We start from the raw sequence: 23,761 nt of genomic DNA, 5'->3' as shown, positions 1-23,761 counted from the left end.
ATTAGTACTCTTCCCAGGATTGATAGAAATATTAAATAAGAGAATAGATGTGAAGTGCCCATTATGCTTTATAGCAACTACACAGTAAATGTGAGAAAAGAAGTCTACAAATTCTGCCCTGAAAGGAGTGAAACTTCATTTAACACATGAGAGCAACCTGAAGGCAGGCCAACCCCAGCCCATTCCCTACACCCCAAGTGAGAAAACCCACTCTCCTCCTGACCTTGGCATGGCATGGCCACTGAGCTGCAGCTTCCGGAAGGTCTCCTCATACTGAGGCAGCTCCACATACGTGATCAGCCACTGCACCACCTCATCCACGGTCCAGTTGTATACTGCAGGAAGAGATAAGTAAAGCCATGATTCCGGAATGCAAGCAATGCTTGCAACTTACTATCATAGTCACAGTAACCTTAACACTCGCCACATCTATGTGTTTTCTCCCATAAAATCCTAACTATGAAAGGAATACATACAGTACTTTTTGTTTTCTTGGGCTCCAAAATCTCTGCTGACGGTGACTGCAGCCACGAAATTAAAAGACACGTGTTCCTTGGAAGAAAAGCTATCACCAATGACCAATCTAGACAGCATATTAAAAAGCAGAGACATTACTTTGACAACAAAGGTCTGTCTAGTAAAACCTATAGTTTTTCCAGTAATCATGCATGGATGTGAGAGTTGGACCATTAAGAACGCTGAGTGCTGAAGAATTCATGCTTTTGAACTGTGGTGTTGCAGAAGACTCTTCAGAGTCCCTTGGACTGCAAGAAGATCAAATCAGTCAATCCCAAAGGAAATCCACCCTGAATATTCACTGGAAGGACTGATGCTGAAGCTGAAGCTCCAATACTTTGGCCACCTGATGTGAAGAACTGACTCACTGGAAAACACCCTGATGTTGGGAAAGATTGAAGGCTGGAGGAGAAGGGGACGACTGTGGATGAGATGGTTGGATGGCATCATCGACTCAATGGACATGAGTTTGAGCAAGCTCCGGGAGCTAGTGATGGACAGGGAAGCCTGGTGTGGTGCAATCAATGGGGTCACAAAGAGCTGGACACAACTGAGCAACTGAACTAAACTGAACTGATAGGGAATGGATTTTTTCTTGTACTATCCTGGTGTATCTGGGATAAAATAATCCTGAATTACTCTATCATGACTTCCCTGGTGGCTAAGACGGTAAAAGCATCTGCCTACAATGCGGGAGACCCGGGTTCGATCCCTGGGTTGGGAAGATTCCCTGGAGAAGGAAATGGCAACCCACGCCATTCTTGCCTGGAAAATCCCATGGACAGAGGAGCCTGGAAGGCTATAGTCCATGGGGTCACAAAGAGTAGGACATGACTGAGCAACTTCACATCATTTCACTTCATATTATATTATATATTTTTATAATAATAAAATGATACTAATAGAATCCATCATTCACATAAACTTACTTTATAACAGGAACTGTGCTAAGCACTTCACATATATTAGCTCACTAATCTTTTTTACAACTATGTAAAGGATATATACCATTTTATCCCTATTTTACAGATGAAGAAACTGAGGCACAAAAAGGTTATGTAACTTTCCCAAAATTATCCAGCCAGGAACTGGTAAATACTGAACTCAAGCAGTCTGGCTTCATGACTTCCCCTGGCCATTATGTCATAAACATCATATGTATATAACATTCTTTAATTTATATAAGAATATACATGGAGGTTATTTATACACACACACACATACATATATTCTCCCTGATGATGCAGGAAAGCTTGATACAAATCTGAGGCAAGAGATGGATCCAGATGACATCACTTAAGCTCTGAATGAAATCATACCTATAGATAGCCCTATTCATATATTTTTCAGTTCTATAAGCAAAATAAATTTCCCCTTTTGCTTATATCAGGTTGAAAAGATTTTCTCTCACAACAGGAGTCAATTCTAACTGAAACAATTACTGAATGATCATTCATATTATGGCAAATCACATCATTAGCATATGTGGACCACTATACCTAATCATTTCCTCAATATTATAAGACTATGATTTTTTTTAATGGAAACCATAAAAATAATAGTTTAAAAATATTTTTAATAGTTGGGTGGTATTTAGCCACAGAGATAACAAATTTATCTCCATGTTTTGTCAAGAATCAACATTAAAGAAATAGAAGGGGACTTAATGTACAAGGAATATGTTCAAGCCAAGAAAAGGTCGAGTGAAATCATGATGCATTATATAAAACAAAGTTTCATAGGAGCTTGAATAGAGAAAAATAGTGGGAGGACTGAGTCACCATACAGCACCCAGTAATACAGCCATGCTGAACTTAAAGAGCCTCGGGTGGGAGCAGTCGGGTTTCGGCAAAAATGTGTCATTTTATTGGATTTGAAATGCGCTTTTATTTAAAATATCAGCGTGTGGTTTTTTTTGTTTATATTTGTACACAAATTTTATATAGAAACTTAAATTTTATTTTATGTTTGTACATATTTGAATGCTATTAAATAAAACCAGGTTTGCAGGCCCAAGATAAATGATTTGCCTTAAAAGGAATTTGTACATTCCTCAAGTTTGAAAACTACTGCTGTGAGCAGCAAGAAGCCAAAAAAGTTTTGAAACAGAATGAAATGGTGAGATTTATTACCATCCTCTTTTAAGATCTGTATCTTTCCCCAAAACTGTCCTGCATGAGAAGGCTTTCTAATTTCCCCTTAATGGTCAGGAGAAATTGAAGGCAGGGACCATGTCCTTTTCTGTTTTGCTCACCCCCTTTGTCTCTAAAATAGTGCTTTTTATACAGTGGCATTAATAAGAATTTACTCAAAAAATAACTATTCTAAATGAGGCATTCCAGAAATGTTCTGAATGTGTGCCACCAAACAGCAACAACAATCTTCCCAGACAAACATACAGCTCAGGTGGAGGTTAACTTCTGAAACACGTGACAAAAAATCAGCCTTCCTCTGATTGTTGTTGTTCAGTCACTCAGTCATGTCAGACTCTTTGTGACCACATGGACTGCAGCATTCCAGGCTTCCCTGTCCTTCACTGTCTCCCAGAGTTTGCTCAAACTCATGTCTATTGAGTCAATGATGGTACTGGTATTCCTCTGGTAGGCACACCTCAGATCTTAGGTTGCTTCTGCCACTCTATATAAACTAGAGAAGTTATAAGTCTGGGCCCTGCCCCTTTATCCTTCTCCTCCCCCATAGTGGAGCCCAGCACATGGAATAAAGCAGACACTTAGAAAGAACAAAACAGTGGAAGACAAAAGTACTCTAATCTCTCTATGTCCCCAAAAAACCGCTGGGGCTCAGGAGAAACGTTCTAAAGCCAAGAGACTTTGGAGGTAGCTTAGACCATTCACAGAGGCACAGGAAAGGTTCTGCAAGAGGAAATGAGGCAGATCTAGTGCACTCAGCTGCATCCTAGAAAACAAGGTCCTGGAGGCTTAGGTGGAGACCGCTTAGTCATTGCCTGGTTGAATTTCTAATTTCCAGACTAGAATACATTGGAGGGAAGAGAGAGATTAATTTCCAAGAGATATGCACAAATCATAGGGCTTAGGAAAGGAGGGATGACAGAACAGGCATTAAAGATGTGTTGACGAAAGTACAATGGATTGGCCTTTTATTCCTGAAAATGAATATATCTCCACATACACTGTAAACATGATCACTTGCTATCATCCAGAGTGTTAGGTAATGAAGACCTAGCAGAATGGCACAAGATGTAAGGTGGACAGACAAGTGTCAACCTGCAAAGTGCAGGGAACACATTCCTGCCTGTATTGTCAAAGGAGCTTGGCCTCACCCAGCATGACGTATGGAGTAGAAAGGCCACGTCATGTCTTGTTGCTTGAAAGGTCCACAGCCAGCAGTGCCACAAGAGTCTTTTGTCTACAGGGAAGACACCCTGATACAGGCCTGAGCATAGACCCTTAGCAGGCAGGAACTCCTCTGCTTGTGCCCTACACTGCAGTGGAGACAAGCAGGAGTCACTCTAGGCTAGGGTTTCTCAAGTCTCTGCAGCACTGACCTTTTGGACAGGTTAATTCTTTGTTGTAGGGGGCTGCCCTATGCACTGTACGACATTTAACAACCCTGGCATCTACCCACCAGATGCCAGTAGCATGCTGCCAATCATAACAATCAAAACTGCTCGAGATACTGCCAAATGTACTCTGGGGAACAAAACTGCCCCCAGCTGAGAACCACTGCTCTAAACACATGGCAGAAGGTCTATAACGAGACCTCCAACAAGGATAGTCAGTCTCTACAGAGCTAAGCTTTGTGGAAAAGGACAAAGACTCCAACATGTTAGGACAAACCTAAAGGCAGTTGTTTTTGGGGCTATGCGCCCACATATTATTCTGTTATCTGGCAGATGCCCTACCTAGGTAAGGCTTGGCAGTATGGTATTGCCCACTCAGAATCACTGCAGTCCGAACAAAGTAAGCCAGAGTGAGCTGTGTCCTTGTCAGAGAGCAGCCCTGTGTCCCAGCATGATATCCCACCGCTCAGTCAAGGAGGGGTGTCAGGACCTTGTTCCTAAGGTTCAAGTGCCTAAAAGCTAAAAATCTTGTTCTGCTTTCTCATTCCAAAAGAGAAAATGGGAAGATCCCTGGCCCAAAGTGAGGAAGAAGGCAACACAAGTACAGAGAGCTGTGGCTATCAGTAAGGGGAGACAGAATTTGCCAAGGAGATCTTAGTACCGAGAGAGATGCCAAGTGATTCACATGACCAAATCCCAGGAGCACATGCAAGCAAGAGACAGTCTTCTAAAGTCATGATTCATCCCCTTAAGCGTCTGTCCATTTGGCTCCTAAAGACATCAAAGACTACATATCTGGTCAAAATGACAAACAATATTACACAAAATTAGAGAAGGCCAACCCCTGGAGTTTTCAGCAACACATAGCCCTTCATAAAAGAGATGCACAAGGTGACTAACTTAGTAGTCTCCAACATTTTTTAATGACATAATCTGCATGTAAAAAAATTTAAGCACACATTACCATATATGAATATGTATTTATAAATTAGATATATACTGACATTGCTGCTGCTGCTAAGTCGCTTCAGTTGTGTCTGACTCTGTGCAACCCCATAGATGGAAGCCCACTAGGCTCCCCCGTCCCTGGGATTCTCCAGGCAAGAACACTGGAGTGGGTTGCCATTTCCTTCTCCAATTCTGACATTAGGTATACTGTAAAAATATATAAAACTTAAAGAATGAGATAAAAATAAATGTAATATAAATACACACTATTATATTCTCCTGTTGACCCCAGTTGATTGTCTTGTACAGTTGGAAACCACTGGTCTTTGAGCCATGTAGATGCTTGAGGGAAGGGCATTTCAGGCAGATGGAAGAGTAAGTATTACTCCCTAGCACATGAGCTATAGCAACACCTCCAGGGATATTCCAGAACAGATCTCTGGCCTTGGCCAAGCCTTTTTCTTGTCAAAGAAAGAATAAGCAGTAAGAAATGGGCTCCTGAATCATAGTGTTTTTTCCCCTGATGGACCAGTGGTGCCTCCAGATAGAGCCCTCACTCACCTCTGTAGTTTCAAACTCACAACCCGGAAGAACTATGTCTGGCAGAAGGGTTACCAGTACCTTCTCTGCCTCTCTTTCACACAACTGTTAGTCACTTACTTAGTTACTCAGTTAGCCTTTGGTCAGTCTTTGGTCAACCTTTTGGTCACTTCTAGCACCATGGCTAAGGATTTGGACTCTGGAACCAAGTGATCTGGATTGAATTTGAGATCTGTTACTGACTAGATGTAAGGTCATGGACAAGTAACTTAACTTTTTTCAGCCTCATTCTGTCACCTATAAAATGGTGAGAATCAGAGTTCCTACATCATAAGAGTGTAGTGAAGATATGAGAAGTTCCTAGCATACAGTAAGTCCTAAAAAAAATTAGCTATTATTATCACCATTCATTCATTCATTCACTAAGCTTTCACTGGCTTCTACTCTAATAGATCCCTGGTTGGCTACAAGATACAGAGATCAGTCTGAATGATCTCCATCATCAAGGGCTCTTTTCTAGAGAAGGAGACATACAGGAAATTAAATGAATATAATACGTGACAAGTGCTAGCTAAGAGCAATGTATGGGATGATGTGGGAGGAAGGAGTAAGTGCCAGAGTGAGTCAGAAAAGGCATCACAAAGCCTAGATTCTTATCTGGCTACTCAGGAGACAGCATTCCAAGACACCTACAGAATCTCACCAAAGGGGCCCTCCCTAAAGACAGTTTGTAGCCTAGACTTGTGATTTTTCTCTAAGTGGTTTCCTTCTGGCTCTCACTAGCAGTTTGCCATCCGAGCCTAGAATGAGGCAGATACCACAGTTTTCTAACATGGTATCAATACCAAGCCTTAAACCATTATCGCAAAAAGAACCTGGCCCTTTCACCTAGGACTCATGTGATAGACCCACTAGGCTACCTGGCAAAAATCATCTCTGCCAGAGTCCAAAAGAACATACTAGTGAACACCATCCAAAAGGAAGCTACCTGGCCAGCAGAGACCAGATTAGAGAAACACTAGCAGCATGGCTGCAGAATATTAAAGGAACCTAAAGTTTGGAATGTTGAATGAGTCAAATAACTTGTATAAAATCACACAAAGGCAGACTCCTCTCTTCTACATCCCTGCTCTGGGCCAGCTCCAGTGCTGTGTGTTAAAATATGGAATCATATCTTTAGGGAATGGAATCATATAGGGACTTCCCTGGTGGTCCAATGGTTAACAATCTGCTTTGGAATGCAAGGCATTCAGGTTCCATCCCTGGTCAGGGAAGTAAGATCCCACATGTCACAGAACAACTAAGCCTGCACACTGCAACTACTGACCCCATGTGCCACAACTAGAGAATCTGTGCATCACAACTAAACACCTCACATGGCACAACGAATTCCCATGTGTCATGACAAAGACCCAAAGCAGCCAAATACATATATTTTTCTAAAAAATATGGAATCATGTAAGATAATGCCCTCAGGCATTCTGGTGGGGAAATAAAAAAGGCAGGTAACCAAGAACTTCCAGATGTACAAGTTGGATTTAGAAAAAGCAGAGGAACCAGAGGTCAAATTGCCAACATCCACTGGATCATAGAAAAAGCAAGACAATTCTAGAAAAATATCTACTTTTCTGCTTCATTGACTATGCTAAAATCTTTGACTGTGTGAATCACAACAAACTGTGAGAAATTCTTAAAGAGATGGGAATACCAGACCACCTCACCTTCCTCCTGAGATAAAATCCAACATCCAGGACTTCCTTGGTGGCTCAATGGTAAAGAATTTGCCTGCCAATGTAGGAGACGTGGGTTCCAATCCTGATTCGGGAAGATTTCACAGGCTGCGGGGCAACTAAGCCTATGCGCCACAGCTACTGAGCCTGTGCTCAGAGCCACAGCCACTGAGCCTGTGCTCGGAGCCACAGCTATTGAGCCTGTGCTCTGGAGCGTGGGAGCCACAGCCACTGAGCCTGTGCTCTGGAGCGTGGGAGCCACGGCCACTGAGCCTGTGCTCTGGAGCGTGGGAGCCACGGCCACTGAGCCTGAGCTCTGGAGCGTGGGAGCCACGGCCACTGAGCCTGTGCTCTGGAGCGTGGGAGCCACGGCCACTGAGCCTGTGCTCTGGAGCGTGGGAGCCACGGCCACTGAGCCTGTGCTCTGGAGCGTGGGAGCCACGGCCACTGAGCCTGAGCTCTGGAGCGTGGGAGCCACGGCCACTGAGCCTGTGCTCGGGAGCGTGGGAGGCACGGCCACTGAGCCTGAGCTCTGGAGCGTGGGAGCCACGGCCACTGAGCCTGAGCTCTGGAGCGTGGGAGCCACGGCCACTGAGCCTGTGCTCTGGAGCGTGGGAGCCACGGCCACTGAGCCTGTGCTCTGGAGCGTGGGAGCCACGGCCACTGAGCCTGTGCTCTGGAGCGTGGGAGCCACGGCCACTGAGCCTGTGCTCTGGAGCGTGGGAGCCACGGCCACTGAGCCTGTGCTCTGGAGCCACAGCCACTGAGCCTGTGCTCTGGGGCGTAGGAGCCACAGCCACTGAGCCCATGTGTCACAACTACTGAAGCCCTCGAGCCCTAGAGCCATGTTCCTCAACAAGAGAATCCATCGCAATGAGAAGCCCACGAGCCACAACTAGACAGTAGGGCCCACTCACAACTAGAGAAAAGCCTATTCAGCAACCAAGACCCAGAACAACCAAAAGTAAAATAAAGAAAATTTAAAAAGAAAATCCAACATCCATTCCTGATCAAAGTTCTCAGCAAACTAAGAATAGAAGGTAGCTTTCTTGATCTGACGAAAGGTTTTTATAGAAAACAAACAAAAACAACCAACCAACCAACCAAAGACCAACATCTAATGTTACATTTGAAGGCTTCCTTTATAGCTCAGTTGGTAAAGTATTCGCCTGCAATGCAGGAGACCCAGGTTTGATTCTTGGGTCGGGAAGATCCCCTGGAAAAGGAAACAGCAACCCACTCCAGTATTCTTGCCTGGAAAATCCCATGGACAGAGGAGCCTGGCAGGCTACAGTCCATGGGGTCCCAAGAGTCAGACACAGCATTATATTTAATGTTATATTTAATGGTGAAAGACTAAATGTTTTCCCTTTAATATGAGAAACAAGATGAAGATGTCTGCTCTTACTGCTTCTCTTCAACACAGTACTGGAGATACTAACCAGGGCAATCCAGGTTGGAAAAGAAAAAAATTAAACTTTCTTTACTAGCAGACACAACTATCTAATTTGAAAATCTGATGGTATCCTACCAGTAAGTGAGTTTAACAAGATTGCAGAGTACAAGATCAATATATAAAATCAATTATGTTTTTCTTATAAAGTAACAATCAAAAATTAAATTTTTAACAATTAAAGTTTTAATAGTAAAATTTGGGGTGACCAAGTGGCACAGTGGTAAAGAATCCGCCTGCCAGTGAAGGAGACACAAGAGACAGGGGTTTGATCCCTGGGTTGGGAAGATCCCCTGGAGTAGGAAATGGCAACCCATTCCAGTATTCTTGCCTGGAAAATTTCATGGACAGAGGAGCCTGGGAAGCTACAGTCTAAGGGTTCGCAAAGAGTCAGACATGACTGAATGAGCATATACACACACAATAGTAAAATTTATGTTATGTATATTTTACCACAATTTAAAAAATACTAGTCACAATACAACCAAAACCTGTGAAATACTTAGAAATAAATCCAACAAAAGATATGAAAGATTTGTATCCTGAAAACTGATCCTGAGAGGGACTTCCCTGATGGTCTAGTGGCTAAGATTCTGAGCTCCCAATATAGGGGGCCCGGATTCAATTCTTGGTCAGGGAACTAGATCCCACATGCCACAACTAAGACCCAGCACAACCAAATTAATTAATTAATTTTTTAAAACATACTGAGAGAAAATGTACCTCCTAAACAAATGTAGCAATATACTCTGTCCATAGGTCAGAAAACTAAATGTTAAGATGTCAGCTCTTACAAACTGATCTACAGATAAAATCCCATAGGGATTTTTTTTTTTTTAGAAACTGACAAGCTGAATTGAGGACAAACAGCCAAAACAATTTTAAAAAAGAAAAACAAAGCTGGAGGACTAACACCTATCTGACTGAAAGAATTACTATAAGACTATTGTAATCAAAATACCATGGTACTGACATAAAGATAAATAGATCAGTAGACAGAACAGAGTCCATAAGTAAACCCACACTTATATGGACAACTGATTTTATACCAAAAGTGCAAGGCAACGCGCAGTGGAGAAAAGACAGAATTTTCAACAAATGGTTCTAGAACAATTAGGACATCCATAAGCACAAAAATAACTAAAATCCATACTTAACACCATATAAAAAAATTAATACAAAACAGACCATAGGCCTAAATGTAAAACCTAAAACTATAAAACTTCTAGAAAGAAATATAGTAGAAAATGCTTGCATAAGTGTGGGTTAAGCAAAAATTTCTTATGAATGACACCAAAAGCATGATCCATAAAAGAAATAACTGATAAACTGAAGTTCAGAAAAAGTAAAACTTTCTGCTCTTTAAAAGATACTGTTAAGAGGATGATAAGACAAACCATAGACTGGAGAAAATCTTTACAAAGCATACATCTTATAAAGGATTTTTTTTCATAAAGGATTTATATCCAGAATATATAAAGGACTCTTAAATCTCAACAACAACAAAAAAAATCCACAAGCCAATTAAAATAGAGACATACAATTTGGACAGATAATTCACCAAAGAAGATATGTGAATAGCAACTTTAGGACATAAAAAGATGCCCAATATCATTAATCATCAGGAAAATGCAAAATAAAATCACTGAGACAACATTATACTGTTAGAATAGCTAAAATTTAAAAGACTGACCAGAAACTTCCCTGGTGGTCCAGAGGCTAAGACTCAAAGCTCTTATGGTAGGGGGCCCAGGGTTCAATCCCTGGTCAAGGAACTAGATCCTATATGTCGCAACTAAGAGTTCGCATGCTACAACTGAAGATTCCATGTGCCGCAACTAAGACCCAGCACAGCCAAATAAACAAATATTAAAAAAAAGAAAAAAGAAAGACTGATCATACCAAGTGCTAGCAAGGATGTGGAAGAACTGCAAGTCATACACTACTGGTGGCAATGTATAATGATACAACTACTTTGAAGACAATCTGACAGTTTTTTAAAAATATATACCTACCAAATGATCTAGCCATTTTACTCCTAGATACTTACCTAAGAGAAAAGAAAATATGTCCATAGAAAAACTTGTATGTGAATGTTCACAGAAGCTTTATTTATAAGAACTGAAAACTGGATATAACTCAAATGTCTATCGGTCGGTGAATGAATAAATAAATTGTGGGATATTTAGAAAATGGACTGTTACACTATTTAGCAATAAAAATAAATAAAATATTTATATATTCAACAACATGAATGAATCTCAAAACAACTACGCTAAGTGAAAGAAGTACATATTTAAATACCTATTATATGACTCCATGTATGGAAAATTCTATGAAATGCAAACAAGCCTATAGTGACTGAAAGAAGATCAGTAGTTGTCTGAGAGGTAGGAAAGGAAAGATCACAAAGGACTGTGAGAAAAATTGTAAGGGTGATGAATATATTCAGTATCTTGATTGTGGTGATGGTTTCACAGTTGTATACATGAGTCAAAACTTCGAAAACTGTACCCTTTAACTATACCTTATTTTATTGTTAATTACAACTCAATAAATCTCCTTCAGAAGAGGTAGTTGAGCCAAAACAGTATCATAGGAAATGCACATAAAATATATTTAAGAGGTAGAATCCTCTGGACTTGGGAACAGAAACAGGTGAGAGATGCTCAGTTTCCTTTATTAAATGGGGTTACAAGTAGGACATTTTTACCCTCAAGTGGCTATTAATATAAATAGAAAATTACTGTGGTTTGTTCAATTTTTTTTAGATAACAAAATACAACCAGCATTGATGCAGTGATTTAACACTTATCACAGTCATTTTATATTTATACCTGAAAGAATGTAAGACAAAGAAAAAGCCAAGTGTATCTTTTTTCCCCAAAAAATGTAGCAACAGACAACTAATGGTTGAGGAATTTAACTAAATGACTTGAAGATTCACTTAGCAAAGTAATTTTTAAATAGCTGAAAGAACAGAATAAATAGATCTCTTGTCGGGTTTATGTAAAAGCAAAAAGGGGATGTCTGCTCTTTTATATTGATCTGACTTCTGAAACGGTTTATGCTAAATTCCAGTGCCACCTGGTCCCCTGTGTTATGTCAACAGAGAGGCCAGTTCTGCTGAGTTTTCTTCCTGAAACCCTTCTGGTTCTCCAATATTGCTCTACTGTTCCTGTAAAAAATCTTGTCCTACAATGAACAGCACAGATAGAACAGGAAGACAGTCAGCTTATTCTCTTATTTCCAAAAGCCTAGTAGAAAACAAACATCCTCTCAAGACAAAGTTCTGAGTGACACTAGAATACCAAGTTCTTTTGCTGTTATCTGGAATCATATTCCTTAGTTAGAATCAAAGTTGATAGTTAAGTGCTTTTGATCCATAAAAATGGGTAAAGAAATTATTACGAAATATGCTTTGTTCAACAGGTAACATCTTTTTAAACCTCATGTTCAGGAAAGGGGAGAAGAAATAGTAAAACAGCACACTTTGTTTAAAGAATGAAAGCCATGCTTCCGAAGGTAATTCTCCTGGGTCAATGCCTCCCCTCACTACAAAGGGCATAGTTACTGTTTTCACTGGCTCAAGCAAACAAACAACAATTCTATTTCTCAAAGATGCTACAAAATTCACTCAGCTTCTCTTCCATTAAAGAACTGCCCCTCTCCTTACCTCAAGGATCTTAAAGGGATTCGAATTTACAGCACCCTCCAGCACCGCTCCCCCCGACCCACACACATGCTCTCTCACTATCACTATCATACATAAGTCTGTGATCCAAACTATGCCAGTCTGATTCTCCCTCCACCATATCTGACTCTTGAACAAAGACACTTAGAGATGAAAAAAGAATACAGCTGAGTCATATGAGAGTTACCAGTTAGAAGAGGCCAATTCCCCAGTCCTGGCTGCTGGGATCCCTGGAGTTGCCCTTGTTCTCAACTCTTTCTCAGCCCTACCAGTTCAGCTCTCCCTTACTTAATGACTTAATTGTGTATAATAAAGAATTTGGTTGTTTTTTTATCTTAAGGTCAATTCCCTTGATGATAGGAGTATCTCTGTTATTTGTGGTGGGCCCTGGATCACACTTGAGTTCATGCTAATAACAGAACTCTGGATGGGGGCTGGTCACCAGAAAGATCAACCATGTGACTAGAGGATTGGGACTTTGAGCCAAGTGATATCAGCCCAACCTTTGGGGAGGAACAGGGAGCTGGAGATTGAATTCAATCATGTGTGTCAGTCAATCATGCTTATATTATAGGAAAACCCAATAAAAACTCTGGACAATGAAGCTTAGCTGAGCTTCACGGCTGCATTATGACTTATGTGCCAGGAGGGTGATATGTTCTGATTCCATGGGGAGAGGGCACAGAAGCTCCACATTCAGGACCCTATAAGACCTTGCCATATGGGTGTCTGTCTTTCTTTTGCTGGTCCTAATTTTTATCCTTTATAATAAAATTATAATCATAGGCATACCACTTCCCTGAATCCTGACAGTCATTTAGTAAATTATTAAACCTGAGGGGATTGTGGGAACCCCTGCTTTTGTAGCCAGTTAGTCAGAGCACAGGTGGTCTGGAAATACCTAAAGCTTACAGCTATTAATAGTTTGGTGTCTGAAGTGAGAGTAGTCTTGTTAGGTACTGTGCCCTTTTCTTATGAAGTCTGCACTAACCCTGGATAGTGAATAACAAAATTGCATTACATTATTTCACTTAATGACTCTCTCTGCTTCATCTTCCTCATCTGTAAATGGAGACAATTGTAATAAGTGTACTTCATAAGCTTTTTGTAAGAAATAAATGAGTTAATACACGTAAAGCACTCAGAACATTGCCTGCTGCTGCTGCTGCTGCTGCTGCTAAGTCGCTTCAGTCCTAGCACATGTTAAATATCAGTTTTTTAGTTGTTATTGTTTTTATTATTAAAGTTCAGAGCTGGCTAATGTAGAAATTACCAGGCTTTTTGGCTTAAATCTAAATAACAGAGAAAAGACTGGCTCCAACATTAGTCAGAAAATGTTAACAACACTAATCACATAGATGGTAGTGACATTAGTCAGCTAATGTTCTGAATAGAAATGACCACTGCTGATAACTACATCATCTAGCAAAACCCAGGCCAGCAACTTTGAGCCAGTGCCAGAATAGCACATGCTTTCTGTAGCCCTGGAAATTGTAACTCCAGAGAAATTTGGAGCTTTAACTTGGAATAATGAAACAAATTGTTTGGAGAAATCGTACATAAGATTCTCACTTTTAGTTTGTCAAACCATCAGGAATGACACATGGTGAGCAAATCCAAAAATTGTCTGTATGTATCATTTCTAGCTTAGCTATGAGCAACATCACTGCAATGAAATGTTTTTCTCTGCTCATCAGTGATGGGTACCAACTCTTAAAAACTCACTTCATCGTCTTCCATCTTCCTGTCATTTAGAACACGTTTGGAAGTGTTCCAATTAGTTGCTAAGTTCAGAAGTAAAGTTCTTACCAGAAAATTGCCTTGAGCTGTTTTTTAATATTATGGTTCAGTCCCTCTGCTGCTGCACTCTCTTGGTCACTTTCCCTTCCCAGTTCTTCTCTGTGGCTTTTAGAGAAGGCCAGGAATGTTCTCCCTGCCATCCTTCATTCTAAGTTCTTACTTATGACACCCACTCTTAAAACCCAGGCGCCATGGCCTCAAGTTATTACAGAAAAGAAGAAAACTAAAATTAAATGATAGTGTTAGAAGATTTTTCCTGGTGGTGCTGGTATCATTCCAAAGATCATTTCTGTGCTTGATCTCTCGTCAGTAGACAGCCTGACTTGCTCAGGAGCTATTAAACAAAAGTACCCCCAAGGAACTCAACTTCTAATGATTTCCAGTAAGCTATGTATATAGCTAAGTTATGATTCTTCTAAACTGATTTTTTAAAAAATAGAGTTAACAGGAAGTATCAGCCTGTCCATCCTACAATCAGGATTAGCATCTAGGTCTTACTGTTTAAATCTACTGTTTTCCATCTACATTATAGATGATCCCTTCAAGAACTGAAATTCCATAATCCTAGGTAAGAATTTAAACAAAAATAGACACTGCCTCATTCCTACCAAAACTGATCTTCTCTACAGCCAGATCAGTGCTCTCAACCAAAGTGGTATGGAAAAACAATGGCCTAGAGAGCAGAAGACCCAGGTCTAAGTCCTGGCTCCACTATTTACTAAATACAATGAACAAATAACTTTATAAATCTAGGCCTAAGGTTCCTCATCTGAAAAACCAGGGACACTGGTGGTCATTTACATTTAATTCTTCTTAGCATCAAGACCTACCCTCAGAGAGCCAAGGGAAAGATTGCTTCCATTCTTGTTCAATATCAAAGGACACTCTAGCCACAGACACAAATGGAAAGGAGGCTAAAGCACTTTTTTTCCCTTCCCTGTCAAGTCTCACACAGTTAGACATGCCCTTTCATTTGGAATTCTGAAGCAAATGCTCTAAGAAAAACAACCCCTCCCCCAAGAAAAGGTACTCTTAGTTTAGCGGGGTTTCCCAAGTGGCCCAGGAGTAAAGAAGCCACCTGCCAATAAAGGAGATGTAAGAGATTCGAGTTCAATTCCTGGGTCAGGAAGATCCCCTGGAGGAGGACATAGCAACCCACTCCAGTATTCTTGCTTGGAAAATTCCATGGACAGAGGAGCCTGGCGAGCTACAGTCCAGGGGGTCACAAAGAGTCAGACATGACTGAGAGACTGAGCACAGAGTCACAGTTTAGCAGTCTTACACAAGAAAAGGATCTAAAGATCTAAAGCTTTAACAAGTTCAGCATGAGTCTGCAGAGTGACATGACTGCTAAAGATACCAGCAGCTAATCAGAGCGCATGAACAGACACACAGGGCATCTCTGTGCTAATCAAACTACACCTGCGGGTCTGCGTCCAGCTCTAGGAGGCAGGATCTAAGAAAGACATTAATGCAAGTATCTACAAGAAGGAGACCAAGATGAAGAGTAGGATGGGGGGGGGAATGCTTTCTTCTAACTAGGTCTGTTTTACCTGGAAGAGAAGACTCAAGAGAGAGTCTTAACTGTACTTTGACCCAACCTTTGAATCATCCAGGACTCAGCAGAGCCAGGACCAAGTGGGGATCTTCAGAAGAAAAGGGCTGCTTCAAAAAGCCAGCAGGCTCCCTGTCTCTGGAGATGAAGCAGTCAAAGCTGGGGGATTCCTCTGGGGGATGTGGGGAGCTGGTGAAGATAGGGGTAGGGAAATAGGATGGTTTTCAATAAGAATTCTGCTAAAGAACAAACCCAACTCTCTTTGGAGCATCTTTCCCCATTCTCAACAGAGTGACTCTACTCAGTGTTATTCAGTCTTAATACAGTCTCTTTTCAGTGACTGGACGTAGAACCATTTTAGTAGTTTGCTCTTTACTAAGCATTTTTACTCATGTCCTTTTAAAGCCAAATTGCTACCCATCTTCTTCTCTCTTCTCTAAACCTTCCAGGAACTAGCATTGACAACCAAGCTATTAATTACCTTCTGAAGACTTCCATGCCTTCCACAGGTCCTCCACGCTGATGAGCTTATCCTCACCATGGAAGGTGCTGTGTTTCACTGTTGGGTCATGGTAATTGAGGTCTTCCCTCAGGAACTGCAAGGGAAAAGCACACAAGTCACAAGAGACCCCTGGGCACCACCCCACTAAGATCTCATCACAGGTCACAGCACATCCCATCTGCCAGATGTACAAGTGTATCACATCATCTACGTGTCCTTCCATGGGAATATGTCCTACTTGCCAACCAGACTGCCTTTTCTTCTTTGTTACATGTTTCACTCAAGAAAAAAATATAAGAAATTCCTTCCTCATATTTTTTACTCATGGAAAAAGGAAAAGGAATTAACAACTTTTTGAGCGCTTATTTATACACTAAGCAACATTCCAAGAGCTTCTATTTTCTCATTTAATCTTCACAACCAATGGATTATATCATACCTATTTTACAAATGAGAACAGTAATACCCTACATGAACACAGTTTGCCCCCAAATTTTGCCTCAAAACATTAAGTTTAAAGAGATTAAATTACTTGCTGTGAAGATCTTAAAATATGTCCCCAAGTCTTTGACAATCCTCCCACAAAAGCTGAACTCTCCCCTTGAACACAGACTGACATTAGCGACTCATCTTCTGAAAAACAGAATGTGGCAGCAATGATGTCGAATGATTTCCCAGGCTAGGTTAGAAAAGGCAGTACAGATTCCACCTGGCTCACTCCCTTTTGGGACACATGCCTTGGGAGCACTGAGCCAACATGTAAGAAGCCTGGCCACCCTGAATCTGTCATTCTGGAGAGGTCATTTGCAGAGACTACAGAGAGCTAGCGATGCCTGAGCAGGCCCAGATGTCTGAGTCTTCTAGCCCAGGAATCAGACAAGTGAGTGATTCAGACTTTAGGTTATTCTAGCCCCCAGTTTTTTAGTTACTTCACCTGATGCCAAGTGGACACAGAGGAGCTGTGCAAGAAGAGGGGGTCAAGCGACGAATGTAGGTTGATGGAAGCTATACCTAAAGGAAGGGCCAGATGCTGAGTGGAACCTCTTTAGAGAACAAAGAAGTGGGGCTGCAACCATCAAGCCTTAAGGAAAGGAAAGGAGTGTACTGTAAATATAAAGGAAACAGACCATTTCCTGTGTGACTCTGGGGCAAGCGACTCAGCATCTCTGAGCCTGTTTTCCTCTCAAAATAAGGGCTAATTATCCCTCTCACTTGAGTGCGGTAAGGATTAAATAAGTCATTTTTGCAGAAGTCATAAACTGCCTTTGCACATGTCTTTTAATAGCCCACAGAGCATTTTATAAATTGAAACTATACCTAAAAAGTCAAATTTCACCCAAAAAGTCCAACTCTCTTTAAAAAAACAACCTAAAGTTCTAAGAACACTGAACTCCAGTGACAACTCTAGAATTTTATTTAGGAGAGGCTTAAGGGCTACAGTTTGATGGGAAGGGAGGGTGGTGGCTAAGGGACTTGTCATAAGACTGCTTGTATAGCGAGCACATTGTTTTTATGTAGATTGCTCATTAAAAATTAATATTATAATGCAAAATTTTATAAAGATGCTTGTTTAAATTTTACTTAAAATTAAGAAAAAATTAACTGTCCATATCAAACAATATGATGTCACAGTTGGGGCAGCTTAGAGGTGGGGGATGGAGAAGGCAATGGCACCCCACTCCAGTACTCTTGCCTGGAAAATCCCATGGACGGAGGAACCTGGTGGGCTGCAGTCCATGGGGTCGCTAAGAGTCGGACACGACTGAGCGACTTCACTTTCACTTTTCACTTTTCACTCTCATGTACTGGAGAAGGAAATGGCAACCCACTCCAGTGTTCTTGCCTGGAGAATCCCAGGGACAGGGGAGCCTGGTGGGCTGCCGTCTATGGGGTCACACAGAGTCAGACACGACTGAAGTGACTTAGCAGCAGCAGCAGCAGCAGCAGAGGTGGGGGAGTGGGTACTGAGGAAGACAATGAGGGCTTCTTGATCAAAGATGATACTTCTGTGCTCCCACGGCCCCTGTGTATACCTTCTTCAGTCTTGTTATGGGTCTATCTCCCCTATCAAACTGTATACCCTTTGATAGACAGTCCCAATTACCTAGCTATAAACACAGCATTGGAAAATGTTGTATAGAGCCAGAACTCTGATGTCCAATATACTTGAAGAAGGCATTATCCCATATCACTCTGAACTGTCCCACATTCAGCTAATAGCTACAGTCTAATTTAAGACAAAGTTTAAAAGCAACAAAAAGGCAAAAACAAAACCAAAGAGGCAATTCTCAGCTCCCACACAAGGATTTACTATCTCAGACTCAGAACAAGCAGCTCTTCTGTCAGGAAGGTCTAAGAGGCTCCGTGAGAGTCCTGCCTCACCAAGGGGAACGCAGCACTGGCTAGAGCTGCAGCTCAGCAGCTATCTGAAGAGCCAAGGGACCAGCTGTCACTAGGTATATTTAGTTCTGTGAGCTCAGAAAAGTGATTTCCCTGGCAGTGGCACAAAGCATGCAACCCCATCCCAAGTGAAGCAGTAGTGAAGGGGTGTGGGTGAGAGCAGACAGGAAGGGAGACATCTCTCCAGAATTCCCATCAAAATAGGTCCATCCAGCTTCATCAGGGAACAGAATTCAAAGAGGTAAAGCTGGAAGAGCAGCAGCACATCACTGGGTGCAGGAATCAGGCAGGCCTCCTGGGTTCTTCCCTGGGAGCAATTCTCCTCCTTCCCCTTTTCACCTTATTCCCCACTTCTCACCCTCCATGTTTCCCAAACCACACCACACCACCTGCCCTCTCACTTCTCCATACATACAATGTTAATAACCCACAACACACATACCTCAAGTCTGAGAAGCTTCCCAACTCTTGTTTACCCCTTGAATATCTAGCAAGGACCCACATTTTAGCTACAACAGCTTTGCACACCATTGGTACTGACTGCTAGGACATGAACATGTCGGGATAAAGTATCTGTTCTCAGTGAGACCAGAAGCTATTGCTCAAAGTAAGGGAGAAGGCAGTCATTTCTCACTCACCTTTATACATCTAGTCTTACTCCTGTCAGCCCAGCTACCATACTCACCAAAAGGAGATTTGTAAAGTATAAATCTAATTATACCAACATACCTACTTAAAACCCCATGACTCCCCATAACCTCCAGGATAAAGCCCTAGCTTCTTGGGCTTACATTCAAGGCCTGTTCCAATCTGGCCCATAGAGTAACTTCTCAGTCAGTTTCCTAGCCATTCTCCCTCCCTACCAGACATCTACACTCCAGGCCAGGGGTCGGGAAACTACAGTCGTGGGCCAAATCCATCTTGCTGCTTGTTTTTTTTAAATAAAGTTTTATTGGAATACAGACATCATTCATTTATGCACTGTCCACAGTTGCTTTCATGCTTCAAAGGCAGAACTGAATCGTTGTGACAGAGACTATATGGACAGTAAAGCCTAAAATATTGACTATCTGGCCATTTATAGAAAAAGTCTGCTAACATTTGCTCTAGATACATCAAGCCACTTCAGGTTACTTGAACAAACCATGCTCCTTTATACTTCTAAGCTTTTACACAAGGTGCTCCATTTAATATATATCTCCTCTTCCATCTGCTGAAGAAAAAGTCTCTGCTTCTGTGAAGTTTTCCAGATCTCTCCAAGCAAGTTAATTGCCCTATCCTATTTGTTCTCTTAGTTCTCAGGGTCATACATCTGTGACAGTACTTATCCCATTATACCATAATTGCTATTTAATTACTCCCCTTTTACTCCCCCTAAGCAACTCAAACATAGAAACTGTATTTTATTTGTCATTTATCTCTTTATCCAGCACCTTGCAAATTCTCTGGAACACCTAAATAAATAAGTAATTCAGCTCTGTAAGCCAATCTCCAGGCATAGAGCCTGGCACAGAGCAGGGTATGTGGTTATTAAATAACTGAATGAGCATCTCTCTGGAGCCAGTATTATAAATGGTATTATAAATGGATTAATTCACATAAAGAACTTAGAATAGTACCTGGCACAAAATAAGCTCTCATATGTATGAACTGAGCTCCACTAAATATTAATACATTTAAAATACTATAAGAGGAATATAAGGATACTAAGAACATTCAATTCTGGAGCCTACTATTACAATGATGCTGATCTCTCATGTGCAAAGAAGACACAGAAGAGGTAGAAGACAGATAGTTCCTAAGTGCTTGCTGTTCAATATATTAGGACCATGTGCCAAGCAATCAGCAATAGACAAGGCACTGTAATCTACTGCCTTCTAAGTCCCTTTCTATTTTATTCAATGATTCTTACTTTGAAAGCTTTAACTCCATTTAAAATAGAAATTTCACAACCTTGGCAAGACCCTCCCTGCCTTATTTGCCATATCAACTGTCACTTCTTCCCATTCCCAGTGATAATGAAATACTTGCAATTCCCTGAAAGTACCAGGCTCTTGGCAATTCTCACATCTTTGCACATACTATTCCCTTAGCTAAAACACTCTCCTGCTAATCATTCCAAATCATCTTTTCAGATTCAAATTACACATTAGCAACCCTGTACATGGGTAAAACTAACTTAACTCTTCCTCTTCTGTGACTCCATCATAATATCCACTTATCCTTTTTATATCCTTATCTGTTTACACAGATATTTCCACAACCAGGGGAACATCTTCCAGGCAGCAACTTCACCTTTCCTTTTACTTCCACATATCTAGCACCCAGCATACATGCAGGTATATAGAATCTCTCTGAGGTCAATAATATAGTTTAGTCCTTGTCATGGAATTCTCCTTGATGTCCTCAGGCCATGACATTGGTCATATGATGCAGATCAAACCTTAGAGGTAGCATCTAAAGTTGCAACTTGCTAAGTACCTGGCCAGAATGGTAAAGACTAATAAATACTAACATCTCCAGTCTTGAAAACTATCGGGACCAAAGTATCCAAAAACAAGCCAAGGACTACTGCCTGGGGATTCTTATGAGAGGGGGATAAAGATGGATCACTAAAAATACTTCCCCAGAGAGAAAGGATTATCTTCTTAATTGGGATCAATTCTGCTATATTTGGGCTTCCCTGGTGGCTCAGTGGGTAAATCAGCCTGCAATGCAGGAGACTGCCTGCAATGCAGGATTACCTGGATTTGATCCCTGGGTTAGGAAGATCCCCTGGAGAAGGAAATCGCAACTCACTCCAGTATTCTTGCCTGGGAAATCCCATGGACACAGAAGCCTAAGGGGCTTTACAGTCCATGAGGTCATGAGAGTTGGATACAACTTAGCAACTAAACCACCACTGCTATATTTATATAGGATGAATACACAGCAGGGTACAGAATGTGCTATGGGTAAGACTGTTTTTAAAAACTGATGTGTTAGAGGGGACTTTTGGCTTGACAGTGTAAGGAGCTCCACAGACCCACTCTCCAGTAAAAGTGGCAAAAATTGCTTTGTAACAGCAATCATTTAAAGTCTCTAGAAATGGTCCTAGGGCATACAGCAAATGAAGAAACATTTGCTCAAGATCTACTAAAACTCAGGAAGAAGAGTGGCAGTCTGTAGTATTTTAATTAACACTTGCTTTCTCTCTTCCTCCCCACTTTCAAATCAGTAAAACAGAAACTCCATTCCAGACTGGTGCAGCCCAGAACAGAAGGCTCCCTCTTCCCCAGGCTCCCAGTTGGAGGGCTATCTGCTTAAGAGAAGCAGATGGCAGCATGTCTCCTCCCATCTTCAGTTACCTGTTGCTAAAGCTAAGTTCTAGGTGAATCCAGCCAAGAAGTGGGCCTCCCTATTTCCACCTGCTGCTGCTGCAGCTGCTAAGTCACTTTAGTCATGTCTGACTCTGTGCAACCCCATGGACAGCAGCCCACCAGGCTCCCCTGTCCCTGGGATTCTCCAGGCAAGAACACTGGAGTGGGTTGCCATTTCCTTTTCTGATGCATGAAAGTGAAGTTGCTCAGTCGTGTCTGACTCTTAGCGACCCCATGGACAGCAGCCCACCAGGTTCCTCCATTACTTCCACCTAGGTCCCACATATGGGGCAGGGACTTCACCTTGGATGCAGAGCCACGGAGGATATTGGGGAGTTGATTGCCATTTTCCCAGCTTATAAGACAGCAATTATACTCTGGGAGAGGTAAGCCAAGAAGGGTACTGCCACCCTTCCATCAAATGCTTAGCTACTAAGGTGGGGGTGTCAAAGAGAAGCCATTATCAACTGACCTTCAACTCCAGAACCATAGCTCAGAGATTTTCCCTAGTGGGAGAAGCAGGGTTTAAACAGAGAGTTTTTAACCTCTCCCCAAAGGAAATTATTTTATTTGCAACAGAATGTGAAGAAGTTCAATACTAAGGGCTCTCTGAAAAACAGTGAAAATTGTGGTGAAAGGCAACTGAGAGGAGATGGGTGGATTCATTAGAGATATAGGTTAAACTGTAGGCTAAAGAATTTGCTGATGAGAACAAGGAAAAGAGACAGCTGGGAGGAGCCCCCTTGGATTAGGAACAAATCTCTAACACTGATCTCAGGAACTATCCTTTCAAAGGAGCTCTGATATGGTTGGATCAGTCTGTGGAGAAAACTTCTGCCCCAGGGCATTGTTGAAAGCAACAGAGTAATAATCAAATGACAACTAAGAGCACTTAACAGCTGAGTGTGGCCAGGAAAAGACAGTCAAAGACAGCCCTGCCAAAACCACTGCCATTCAAAGTGACTGCAGGCATATCCAAGGCTGCACCCACTGAGAAGCAACATCAGAGGCTTCACATTATAAGGAGGTGGTGGGAATAGACCACTGAAATAATCTTTCTAGTCACCAAACAAATAAACAAGTAAATAATAATAAGCCTCAGAGGAGTTGGGAGTTGTAGCCAGAGTTGCTACAGTATACTATCAAAAAATCCACTAACAACATATATATTGTGCATGTATGTATATGTGTGTGTATGTGTGCATGCTAAATTGCTTCAATTGTGTCCGACTCTTTGCAACCCCATGGACTATAGCCTGCCAGGCTCCTCTGTCCATGGGATTCTCCAGGAATACTGGAGTGTGCTTTCCTCCAAGGGATCTTATCAACCCAGGGTTTGAACTCATATTTCTTTTTTTAAGCCTCCAGCATCTTTTATTTTTCCTAGAACCTGTATACAATTAACTCTAGCAGGGCAGTACTCAATACTGTTTAAGCCTCACATCATTTCTTATGTCTCCTACATTGGCAGGCAGGTTCTTTACCACTAGCACTACCTGACGGAGACGGCAATGGCACCCCACTCCAGTACTCTTGCCTGGAAAATCCCATGGATGGAGAAGCCTGGTAGGCTGCAGTCCATGGGGTTGCCGAGGGTCGGACACGACTAAGCGACTTCACTTTCACTTTTCACTTTCGTGCATTGGAGAAGGAAACGGCAACCCACTCCAGTGTTCTTGCCTGGAGAATCCCAGGGACGGGGGAGCCTGGTGGGCTGCCGTCT

General features: G+C 41.7%; 1 protein-coding gene across 4 annotated transcripts in view; it reads right to left on the bottom strand.

Moving 5' to 3' along the window:
- The window catches only part of STIM1 (stromal interaction molecule 1), a 196,244-nt gene that overhangs the window by 38,556 nt on the left and 133,927 nt on the right, over positions 1 to 23,761 (bottom strand). For all 4 annotated transcript variants that reach the window (XM_018059438.1, XM_005689854.3, XM_018059440.1 and 1 more), the window contains exons 3-4: positions 16,259 to 16,373; positions 224 to 335 (exon numbers count right to left, since the gene is read on the bottom strand). In XM_018059438.1, coding sequence (XP_017914927.1) covers positions 224 to 335; positions 16,259 to 16,373 — 227 coding nt within the window. The remainder of the gene's footprint in view (positions 1 to 223; positions 336 to 16,258; positions 16,374 to 23,761) is intronic.

The sequence above is a fragment of the Capra hircus genome, chromosome 15 (genome assembly GCF_001704415.2).
Source record: "Capra hircus breed San Clemente chromosome 15, ASM170441v1, whole genome shotgun sequence".
In the NCBI taxonomy this organism is placed as follows: domain Eukaryota; kingdom Metazoa; phylum Chordata; class Mammalia; order Artiodactyla; family Bovidae; genus Capra; species Capra hircus.
The sequence above is the reverse complement of the archived record's forward strand: the minus strand, read 5'-3'. Positions and strand labels throughout refer to the sequence as shown.